Source organism: Leiobunum rupestre, chromosome 10, assembly GCF_980474605.1.
Source record: "Leiobunum rupestre chromosome 10, qqLeiRupe1.1.hap1, whole genome shotgun sequence".
Lineage (NCBI taxonomy): Eukaryota > Metazoa > Arthropoda > Arachnida > Opiliones > Sclerosomatidae > Leiobunum > Leiobunum rupestre.
Window position 1 is genome coordinate 57,369,746 of NC_143393.1, and position 12,934 is coordinate 57,382,679.

Genomic DNA, 12,934 nt, shown 5'->3' on the forward strand with positions numbered 1-12,934 from the left:
ATACCCAAAGCACCACCTTAGGCCTAAGTCATCAAGTGACTTTTGAAGCCATTAATTCAGGTGGCCGGGTTACAATGCGTAGGAGGGTGGTAGCAAGCCCTGCATGCCACGCGAACGAGCCAACAGCTCCCTACATTAACTATTACCGTTAACCTCGACAAGTTTTTATGGAAGGGGAAACCGAAGACCTCGGGGGAAAACCCCATAAACCAGTGGGGAGAGAACTTGCAAACTACGCAGAAGGAGTTGTTTCACAACAATTTCTGATCATGGGTGCAATGTTTCCATAATTGTTTGGTCCATCTTAATTGTTTTGATGACATCAAAACTCATTTTGTGCCTACCAATTAAATATCCTCTATTTAAGATAAATTGCGTTAAGTTTTTGACAAAACCCTTCATAAAATTGCTATGGACAAATTCGAAAATTGCTTACATTGAAACCAACACTTATTGCGAATGCATTTATTTAGTTTAAGCTATTTGGAGTTAAAGTGAAAAATGCTTTACAATACCGGCCTCTTAGACTATTTTAAGCAAAAAACTTAAAAGAAATCGACGTGTAAAGGTGAAAAAAATAATATTTTAAAAGACGTTTTAAACCTCGAGATAAATAGGATTTTTGAAATTATAGGATTATTCAGGTCACAACATTTTATTAAACCGGATAATAAAGCCCCGAAATTTCTCAAAATAAAAGATATGATACGGCAAATTTAAACTTAAATAAGCAAAACGCTTAAAAAAATCTCCAAATTTTAAAAGCCAATAACAGTTTTTCATAAGGCTTAAGAGGCTCTGAGCCGTTATTATTTCAATTGTTGATGAAAGTCGGTCAGTTTTGGCTAACGAATTTTGTCGCTAAATAAAGCAGTATTTCGGAAACATGCACTAACTCTATGTTGAAATAAAATAGAATTGTAAATTTTCGGGAAAAGCTAATCGCCGAAAAATATCCGCAAATCGGAAAAATAAAAATTTAAACATATATTACTAATTAAGAGTTTTTACTCTAGACTAGTCTAAAGGTTTAGTTTTACTTTTGGATTCGAAAAAATGAGGCGAAAATGCAACGGAATTTTAATTTGCAGACAATATAAGGCTAATCATGGAATTATTATTATTATTATTTTTATTATTTATTATTAAATAAATAATTCGTAAAATGGTCATATATAAATAATTTAATTATAAATTTTGTCACTTAATTCGGTAATGTTGTAGTTGCAAATAATTTTCTTTTTGAAATATAATTTTAATTTCTTAGCAAATGTTTTATTGATTCCAAGAATAAGTGGAAGAGTGGTCATAAGGCATGTTTTTAAGAAATTGAGTGTTGGCAAGTTCAAGGAATTTATTTTCAACTTTTTCAATTATAAGCACTTTTTATTTACGGGGCCTTGCAGAGCAATTTTCAAGCGGTTGTAGGAGTACGACGTTGTAATGGGCCCTAAATTAGCGGGCCTCTAGATAGCTTGCATGTGGACCCTTTTCAGCTGGGCCCCAGTGTTTTTGCCCCTGGTTAGGATTCTTGTAAAAATTTTCACAGTTTGATAAGCATGATGCAAGATTTTCTAGCCGAACTATATTATCTAAATCCTTTTTAGAAATTAAACACATTTGTATCATAAAATGTGTCACATTTAAGGATGAAAAAATTAGCGAATAAGTAGATTAGTCCATTATGAAAAGGGATAAAAAAGCTAAACCCTAAACAAATTTAAAGAAATTTAAAAACTTACAAATCGCTCGTACCGATATGTCTTCCAGCAAACAAAAGGACGCGAAACTCGGACCAAATAGATCTTCGAGTGAAAAACTAAATTAAATTAAATAAATTAGCCAGAATTCCCAACGGTAGACCGGTTTCGTCCTATTTGGGACTCGTCAGTACCGTGCGGGAAATCTGGCTCGCGACTTTTACACCGAAAAGAGAAACTAAGCCTAAACATTAAAAATTTCAAAACGAGTTGCGTAGCAACGGAAAGCCGAAAAGAGGGAGAGTGGTGGAGAATAGTAGATACGAAATTTAACGTGAAAAGGTACCTATGGACTGCAATGCAAATCATTTAAATCGATGTCTTATAACGTAAAATAATATTTGGACCATGGAGATTTAATATAGTTAACATAATACTGATTATCTTATTATCTAAAAATCAAAGTAAGGATGGGAAAACGTCCATTTTTACTGTTTAGTTATTTTGTTCAAAAATGATATTTTTATTCACGGGTCAACTTAGCGAAATAACGCGTAACGATATTGCAAAATTCCACGATGTTATACAGAACTGCGAAGCATTTTCTAAAGATTTTATAAAAAAAAACATTTTCCCCTTTTTTGCTTTATACAAAATGAAACGTTAGCAAACTTTGAATCTATTATAGAAAAAAGTGCAAGCTAAAAAGCAGGTAGCTACGCGCATCATTAAACCAGTCTGATTGAGAGTGATTTGCCCTTTCTCGAAACATTAAAAAGAAAAATAGCCGCCAGCGTCGTCTTCTATCGGCCGAATTCGGAACCAACAAAAAAAACCTCTTTTTACCAAATCTGAAAAAAATAAAAAAATACACATTTTGTTATACAATTTTAGCATAGATAATATTTTTTTTATTTATTAAAAATATGTATATATTTTTTTATTTTATAACTTTCTGGTTCATTTATTTCTTTAGGTTACGATTCTCAAGACGTCGATTCGTCTGCGAGAAGAAAAAAGGATAAAATAAATGAAGAAAAGGACCTTGAAAAATAATAATTTGTCTGAGAACGGGCCAGCCCCCACCTACGGCACCAAATCCTAAAACAACCGCCCGCCGAAACACGATTGGTTGAAAAGGAAACTTTTCCCGCAAAAAAGAGGTCCTCAAAGTGGGTTTTACTAACCGGAGACACACCGTTAACAAAGGCACCACCTCCAAATTCAACCCCCCTTTCTTAGTAGACGCCAAAAAACATTGAAACCCGTCCGCCGCTGTTTTAAAAAAATATATCCCCGCCGAAACCCCCCCCCCTCGCTTTCGCGTCTTCGGAGTCGCCTCGAACATTTTAAGCGATTCAACATTCAAATCCCCGCTGAGTTAACTTCGTACGGGTTAAACACGCCGCCAACATATAGTCTACACGATATTTTTTTATGTAAAAAAAGCGCTTCGGGAGTTCCGCGGTACCTCGGCCGTCGACGCGTTCTAAATACGTCTCGGGGGTCACACCGTTATCGGCGCGGAGCCGTCGAGAGAAATCAAACTTGTCCGGATATATTTGCGCGTGGTGAAATTTCGTCGTTAACGTCCGACTGGAAGAAAAATCGAAACTTCGGTAAACATAATTGAATACCGTCGGCTATAGAGAGACGCGTTTTCTCCGACGTTGTTACAAAACGCGCCATCCAACGTTGAAAAAAAAAATCGCCGATATCCGAAGAGACGAAAGCAGCGACATTCGACGCGTTTTATTTATCGAGAAATACTAGTGCCGCCGGGAGAAAAACGGCGTCGCCGCCGCCGCCGAGATTTGCATGCCGGGCCGCAATGCGCGTGCGCAGCAACACTGGCGTCGCGAGCAGCAGCGCGAGGAACCCTCGTCGGTTTCGGCGCGCCCAGGCGGCGGCGCTCGGTACTTCGATCATCGTCTTCAGACGCGATCCGAACGCGGGAGAGGTAAAATGGAGTGCGGTGCTGTCGCTGTTGTTTCCGGCGTCGCTTGGATTCTTTACTGGAACACACTGGCGGCCGACTTCGCCTACGATGACAGGTAAGCCTTTGATTTTAATCTCTTAACGCCTTATTAACGATCATCGGGGATTATCCCGTCCCTTTTTCAACGCCGGAATTTTGACGCGAAAAACGAACCTCGGTTTGTTGACGGCCAAGCGCGCGTTTCGTCCGCGACGATCTCTTTCGGCGCTGCTGCGACGAGGCTCGGCCCGTCAACTCCGACGATGGATGGCGACCGAAAACACCCGTTCGTTTCCCGCGTTTTCATCGACATTCATCGAACGCGACCTACTTCCGTACGGCTATATCCCCAATTGAGGAGGCGCTTATTTTGAGGAGCGCTTTTTTGGTTCTCGGCCTCGGTCACTTGTTTTGACGTGCCTCGTTTTGTTTACCCGAGTAAACACGCGTTTTGTTCTATTCAAAATTATAGTTACTACGGTATTTTCAATACTTTTTTTGCTGTTAACGAAATTTAAATAATGTTCGGTTGGTTTTACGGTATTAACTCCCCGTATTTAAACGAAATTCAACGTGTAAATATAAATAATCTGTTACCTTTGAGTGTTTAAGAGTTGTAAAAATAGTAAAATGGTAATTTTAAGCCTTTTTAAATAAGTTACAATACAATAGAACTCTTTCGTCACATGGTATGACCACGTTATCTCATTCTGGGTTATAAATAACATTAGAATGTTTATTTTAACGTGTTAAATGTGGAATAATTAAGTGATAGTATCAAACCCTTTTACTTTGTGTATTTGCATATTCTGGGTATCACATTCCCTTTTACTTAATTAAAATTAACTGAAATATTAAATGTGGAATAATTAAGTGATACCTTTTAATTTGTGTATTAAGATATTCTGGGTTTCACATTCCCCTTTACTTAATTAACATTAACTGTCCCATTTACTTAATTAACATTTACTGAAATATTTGAGTGATACCTTTTAATTTGCGTATATACATATTCTGGGGCTCACATTCCCAATTACTTAATTAACATTAACTGAAATAAATAATTGTTTAATCACGTGTGTCTGTAGTTAATTAAATGAGTCGAACGTTCGCATTTTGTAGCATTTTGAAATAAGGGTTACTCGTTCGGAGTTGAAATAAGGGTTACTCGTTCGGAGTTGAAATAAGGGTTACTCGTTCGGAGTTGAAATAAGGGTTACTCGTTCGGAGTTGAAATAAGGGTTACTCGTTCGGAGTTGAAATAAGGGTTACTCGTTCGGAGTTGAAATAAGGGTTACTCGTTCGGAGTTGAAATAAGGGTTACTCGTTCGGAGTTGAAATAAGGGTTACTCGTTCGGAGTTGAAATAAGGGTTACTCGTTCGGACTTTAAATAAGGGTTACTCGTTCGGACTTTAAATAAGGGTTACTCGTTCGGAATTGAAATAAGGGTTACTCGTTCGGACTTGAAATAAGGGTTACTCGTTCGGACTTGAAATAAGGGTTACTCGTTCGGAGTTGAAATAAGGGTTACTCGTGGCTAACATGAAAATACATCTGATTAATTTGAATAATTAAAACTAAAACTTTTAAAGTTAATTTCACGAAATGTATGGCTAGATGCAATCTCATTACGATTAGCGTTCAAAGCGAAGTTGTCCTTAACAGAAGTAGGCCTAGATTTTCCTTTATTCCCAAATGGAAATAAATTTAAACCGCCTAACAAAAGATTCGGTCTTGACGTCTGTAAAGTTCGGCGCGTTATCTTCAAACTGGCCGCGGAGCAGTCCTTGGAGCTCGGCCGGGGGGACGGGGGTTTCTGGAAGGTGTTGGTCCCATCCAAACACACAGTGTATCTTCTAAAATATAGACTCTTTTTATGTAAGGTTTTTTTCCTATCCAACAGCCGTTTTTTCCCTCTCGAAACTTTCGGCTCCTTTTCGAGTTTGTGTTATGTCAGTCCGAGAAACTCGTCAGTTTTTCCGAGATCGGCAAGCTAGTTATTTCCATTGATAAAGCCGCGAAACACAAGCGAGGTTGTGGGGGGGACATTGCTTCGGGGCGAGGGTAAATGCCTCTTCGCCGCAGAACGCTATTCTTCGCCGCAGATTTATTCAAAGCTGGTTTTCTCATTCTAAGGCCGAACCAAAAGAACTTTCTTTGTTATGGTCAGGTATCGCCGTTGGCCATTTTAATTCCATTAAAAAAATTGGTTTGATTCGGGGTTTCGAGGCGATTTTTGTTGATTTACAGACGGTTTCGGTTCATTCACGAAAACCTTTTTTTCATGTTGGTCAAATTGATGGTTTTTAGCGAAAAATTTGCTCCTATTTATGTAAAATTTGGGGGTTTTAAGCGAAACTTTTGCTCCTAAATTGGATAAATTGGGGGTTTTTAGGGAAAATCTTGCTCTTGATTGGTGAAATTGGTAGTTTTAAGCGAAACGTTTGCTCCTTAATTGGATAAATTGGGGGTTTTTAGGGAAAAACGTGCTCTTGATTGGTGAAATTTGTAGTTTTAAGTGAAGCTTTTGCTCCTAAATTGGGTAAATTGGGGGTTTTTAGGGAAAATTTTGCTCTTGATTGGTGAAATTTCTAGTTTTAAGCGAAACTTTTGCTCCTAAATTGGATAAATTAGGGGTTTTTTAGGGAAAATTTTGCTTCTTAATTCGTTAAATTAATGGTTTTTAGCGAAAAACTTGCTCTTTTATGGTGAAATTTTGGGCGTTAAGCGAAAATGTTCCTCCAAAATGTTTAGTTTTAGCCAAAATCTTGCTTCCGACCTGGTGAAATTGGTGGTTTTTTTAGCTAAATTCTGACTCCTAAATTGGTGGTTTCTATCAATTAAAGTGACTGTGAAGTTGAAACTATCAAGTAGCGCCCGCTTAGCAGACGAAAACCCAACAGTTTGAGTTTCTCCGGTTGGCCGCTACGTGGCGCTAAGTAATCTATAAAGATTAATTACTCTGGCGATTCTAACAAGTAACACCGGCCGTAGCTGATTCCTTCTCTGAACCAAGAAATAATTGTGATAGTTCAGATATCAGATCATCCGCATTTACGTGCGGATAATATCAGATCAATTGGTATTGGTCAAAATGCAAATTAGATGTTTTAAACCCGAAACTAATCTGATTTCATCGATAAACCTCTGTCGGTTTATCGATGAAATCAGATTAGTTGGATGAAGATGAGCAGATTTCAATTGAGTCGCAGTTATCGATTACACTTATCCCGCTATGAAATTCGGTTCCAAATTTTATTCACTGTTTATTTTAATATACTTTCCACTTGTCAATCGCCTAAGTAAAGTAAGTGTTCGGCTAATTGAAACTGCTGAATTGATTTTTATCTGATCAGTTCAAATCGGTTATTTCGGATACATTTTGAGATTATATTGCTGGCGCAATATATAACAGATGAACCTTATCTGACTAACAGATTATAATAATAATCAACTAGGATACCCAAGGCACCACCTTAGGCCTAAGTCATCAAGCGGATTTTAAAGCCTTTAATTCAGATATCTGATAATAACGACCCGAATAACAATAAAACCATTGCAGTCAACTAAAAATGGTTTTATTGTGGTCCCAGAATCCAAAGAGAAGTTAACCGAAGATCTTTAGACGTTCAAACTTCTAGAGCATTATCATAAAAGCTCTAACATAGCAGGGTTGCCGTAGGTCAGGGAAAGGTCAGGAAATTTAAAATCTTGGATATTTATTTTACGATATTTTGTAATTATAACTTATCTCCTTAAATGCACTGGTCATTTTTAAACGTTGTAATAACAACGGTAGAACAAAATATTTGATAACCTAAACCTTCATAACAAAAGGAAGTTGAAGTAAATTCATTTACTTTTGATAAAGCTATGAATACAAAGATATAAACTCAATAATTTTGACCTTATTAAGGTTATACTCATACAAAATTTCTGTAAAATTGGAGTAGTTAACAATAGTCAAGGTAAATTGTTTTTTATCCATAAACAAGTTTTCTTTTAATACCTTTTTAGCAAATACTTATATACTTTATAATTTGGCCAATACATCCTGTTTTAAGTAAACTACACACAAAATAAACTTAGTTTACTAAACCCGGTTATAAACAATTTTTAGTCAACTACAACCAAAATACACTTTGGTTTACTAACCCCGGCTTTAAACAGTTTTTAGTCAACTACAACCAAAGTACACTCTGGTTTACTAAACCCGGATTTTAAGGGTTTTTAGTAAACTTCACGAAAATTATACTTTGGTTTACTTAATCTGGTTTTAAACAGTTTTTAGTAAACTACACTTAAAATCTACTTTGGTTTACTAACCCCGGTTTTAAACAGTTTGTATTAAACTACACTCAAAATACCCTTTGGTTTACTAAACCTGGTTTAGTAAACCATTTTTAGTAAACTACACCCAAATTACACTTCGGTTTACTAAACCAAGTTTTTAACTGTTTTCAGTAAACTACACTCAAAATATACTTTGGTTTATTAACCGCGGTTTTAAACAGTTTGTATTAATCTACACTCAAAATACCCTTTGGTTTACTAAACCAAGATTTTAAATGTTTTCAGTAAACTACACTTAAAATACCCTTTGTTTAACTGAACCCGATTTTTAAACTGTTTTTAGTTAACTACACGCAAAATACCATTTGATTAAATAAACCCGATTTTTGAGGCCTCTCCTGAAAAGGGTACAAGCGACTTGTCTGATAAATTGAAAAATCAGCGAACTTTCGTTTGGGTGCGTCGGATCTTCGAGGCGCCTTGGGCGATCTTTTGGCCAAATATCTCCTCTGTTTTCGGGGCTGTTGTATTGACAAGTGTTCGTCAGTATTTTGAGTGGCAGTCATGGAAACGGGTCATGAAACAAGTTGTCCGCGTTGACCCCCCCCCTCTTTCACTCTCACGGCACCCCCGAAATACTTACCCCTGAATTTACACCCTCCCATATTTGCTATTTTCTTTAATTTGTATGCAGCTTTCTATTTAGATTTGCAATGTTTAGAGCTTTTAAAGAACGTATTTGAAGAACAGTTCACGAAGAAAATCGTATTGTTAATGTTAGAATATATTTGGTTAGAATGTACTAATAGAATGTATTTGGTTAGAATGTACTAATAGGATGTATTTGGTTAGAATGTTCTAATATAATATATTTCGTTAGAATGTACTAATAGAATGTATTTGGTTAGAATGTTCTAATATAATATATTTCGTTAGAATGTACTAATAGAATGTATTTGGTTAGAATGTACTAATAGAATGTATTTGGTTAGAATGTACTAATAGAATGTATTTGGTTAGAATGTTCTAATATAATATATTTCGTTAGAATGTACTAATAGAATGTATTTGGTTAGAATGTACTAATAGAATGTATTTTGTTAGAATGTACTAATAGAATGTATTTGGTTAGAATGTTCTAATAGAATGTATTTGGTTAGAATGTTCTAATAGAATGTATTTGGTTAGAATGTTCTAATAGAATGTATTTGGTTAGAATGTTCTAATAGAATGTATTTGGTTAGAATGTTCTAATAGAATGTTCTACTAGAATGTATTTGGTTAGAATGTACTAATAGAATGTATTTGGTTAGAATGTACTAATAGAATGTATTTGGTTAGAATGCTCTACTAGAATGTATTTGGTTAGAATGTTCTACTAGAATGTATTTGGTTAGAATGTTCTAATAGAATGTATTTGGTAAGAATATTCTACTAGAATGTATTTGGTAAGAATGTTCTAATAGAATATATTTGGTAAGAATGTTCTAATAGAATATATTTGGTAAGAATGTTCTAATAGAATATATTTGGTAAGAATGTTCTAATAGAATATATTTGGTAAGAATGTTCTAATAGAATATATTTGGTAAGAATGTTCTAATAGAATATATTTGGTAAGAATGTTCTAATAGAATATATTTGGTAAGAATGTTCTAATAGAATATATTTGGTAAGAATGTTCTAATAGAATATATTTGGTAAGAATGTTCTAATAGAATATATTTGGTTAGAATGTTCTAATAGAATATATTTGGTTAGAATGTTCTAATAGAATATATTTGGTTAGAATGTTCTAATAGAATATATTTGGTAAGAATGTTCTAATAGAATATATTTGATTAGAATGTTCTAAAAGAATATATTTGATTAGAATGAGTATAATAAACAATTAAAATAATTACTTAATAAAACTTCAACAGATGTTGTGAGAAGTGAATGTTTTAGATTTTATCGGTTGAGATTTCCATATTGTTGTTTTTAACAAAGGTTGATGCCGTCATAGAGAGGCTGATGACGTGTCGTATCGCGATTTAAATGAAATTAATTTGAATTGGCGATGTCGAATCACAAATTAGGATTTAACGCTGATAAATATCAGCTGATCCTCCCCTTGAGAATGCAAAGCCATTAATGTCGACATCATTTGATTATCCCCCGTAGATTTCCCATATTGGCCGTTATTTGAAAATCACCAGTGGGAATTGTGGCACTGTATAAATTTGTATCATAGTTTAAGGAGATATTAGGTACACTTTTTGTCCGAAACTAAATTAACAGTTAACCTGTCATACCAATTGAGAAATTCCAAAATCGACTTTAAGGCAGATGGTCTATTTACTCTCGCGTTTAAGTTGACCAATCAAGCTAAAAGTGCCCACTGATTAAGAGGATCAGGTTAAAACAATGTAAAATAACATTTGATTAAAATTAAAATGTTATTTTATACATAATATATTAAGAGCTAAACTTAATAAAAATATTAAGTACATAACAATAAAACAAATTGTTACCCAAAAAAATTGTTATTACGGAAATAATTTCAAATTGAAAATGATTCCTAATTTTTTTGCGATAGTATTCTACTTCCAAAAACGACAAAATTAAGGCAAATACGAAATATGTTTTCCATTTAAAATTACGTTTTACACTTGGGCAAAACTGAATTTTATTTTTAATAATTAAAAATGTTTCGACCCTGTTCAAGCTTGTAGTTAAAACAAATGTAACTTTTTTAAGTTTGATTTATCTGAAATCTCAATATGGAAGATTTCACGGCGTGCTTTTTTCCGAAATAAAAAGTCGCTGTCGCCTTAAAATAAATTTTAATTATAGGCTGAAAACTGGCGCAACATCATACTGTCATGTATGATCGATTTTTGCTCCCGACTAAAAGAAAAAGCGTTCTTTTTCAGAGGTTTTGTTCGTTTTATAATCTATTCTTCAGTCCCATATATAGACATTTTAGGGCGATATAAGATCTTTAAATCCTGGGCCATGTAAGATCTTTAAATCTATAGCCATGTTAGATCTTTAAATCCTGGGCCATGTTAGATCTTTAAATCCTAGGCCATGTTAGATCTTTAAATCCTAGGCCATGTTAGATCTTTAAATCCTAGGCCATGTTAGATCTTTAAATCCTGGGCCACGTAAGATCTTTAAATCTAGGGCCATGACAGATCTTTAAATCCTGGGCCATGTAAGATGGCTTTCAATCAAATATAAATATTTCAAAAATGTCTAGAAATATTAACTTCTCCGAAAACCTGTAAATTAAGCTTTTTCAAACCTGTTTTTATTTATATTCTAAAATCTGAAAATCGATTTTAAAAACATTAAAATCCCGCTTAGTTTTTCGGAATGTTTATTTTAAGTATCGATAATCGACAAAACAAATGTCGATCGTCTGATTCTATTATGGCAATAGTCATTATAATTGCATTTATGGCAACGTCTTGTATAAATAAATACGTTTCATTGGCGATATATTTTTGTTTGCATTAAGAAAGTCTGTAGTTTCGTGTACCTTTAATTAAACCTAGAGAGAGCTCTAGCAAACAACTAACTCTCAAATAACTGGCTCGCGTGTATACAGCCTTGGAAAAATCCTTTATTAAATATCGACCGCTGTACTCCCAGCAAAAATTGCCTCTTTGTAAAACTGGCAAGAATCCTAATGCTAAAAATGAACTATTCTGTATTAATATCATATACATTGTGTAGCAGGGTTCATACAAAACTGGAAATTCTGGAAATATATTGAAATTTGACTGTCAGGAAATTCCCATTTTGAGGTTAATCGGGAAGAAATATGGAAAACCTGGAAATATCAAGGAATTGTATTGTCGATAGGAAAGTCAGTGAAATATCCGGGAAATAACCATTTTGAGGGAAATCAGGAACAAATGTGGAACACCTGAAAATATCAAGGAATTATTGTCGGCAGAAAAATAAGGAAATATCCGGGAAATTACCATTTTGAGAGAAATCGGGAAAAAATGTGGAAAACCTGGAAATATCATTGAATTACATTGTCGACAGAAAAATAAGGGAAATATCAGGGAAATTCCCATTTTGAGGGAAATCAGGAAAAAATGTGGAACACCTGAAAATATCAAGGAATTATTGTCGGCAGAAAAATAAGGAAATATCCGGGAAATTATCATTTTGAGGGAAATCGGGAACAAATGTGGAAAACCTGGAAATATCATTGAATTACATTGTCGACAGAAAAGTCAGGGAAATATCAGGGAAATTCCCATTTTGAGGGAAATCAGGGACAAATGTGGAAAACCTGGAAATATCAGGGAAATACATTGTCGACAGAAAAGTCAGGGAAATATCAGGGAAATTCCATTTTGAGGGAAATCGGGCACAAATATGGAAAACGTAGGAATATCAGGGAAATACATTGTCGACAGATAAAATATCACGGAATTTGCAGTCAAGAGTACAAATTTACTTAAATAAGTTTTTCGTATTTTAGATTTGACTTTATTTATTACACATGTATTGTGAAAAGCTTGCTTAATTTAACTAGTGTAACTCTCCGTGCATTGCTAAGTGTTTGCTATATAATAAGATAAAACCTTAATTTTCATTGAGGTGAACTTAAAACATTGGGTGTTTTGCGCCGGCAAATATCAGTGGAAAAATAGATTTTGCCCTGTATAAATAATAGTGTTGTAAGTCGGAAAATTTCCCGCTCGGAAAGTTTTCCGGAAAATTACCGAGGCCTTTTTTCTGGAATATTTTCCGTATTTTTCCGAATAATATTAAAAACGTTTTCATTCCATGATTTGTCTAATATATTGTTTGCAAATTTAAATAAAGCGGCATTTTCACCTCATTTTTTCTAATCTAAAAGTAAAACTAAACCTATAGACTAGTTTAAACTGGTTGAAATGTAACACTATTAATGTTTTGTAGTATTTTTACTGATATTAGTCATTTTAAATCGAT

At 34.5% G+C, this 12,934-nt stretch overlaps 1 protein-coding gene across 1 annotated transcript in view; it reads left to right on the forward strand.

The window, feature by feature from the left end:
- Positions 1 to 3,166: 3,166 nt before the first annotated feature.
- LOC149926271 (protein O-mannosyl-transferase TMTC2-like) overlaps positions 3,167 to 12,934 on the forward strand; it is a 297,023-nt gene continuing 287,255 nt past the window's right edge. Inside the window, exon 1 of the mRNA XM_090160875.1 lies at positions 3,167 to 3,754. Within this exon, the coding sequence (XP_090017001.1) occupies positions 3,519 to 3,754 (236 nt within the window). The 5' untranslated portion in view covers positions 3,167 to 3,518. The remainder of the gene's footprint in view (positions 3,755 to 12,934) is intronic.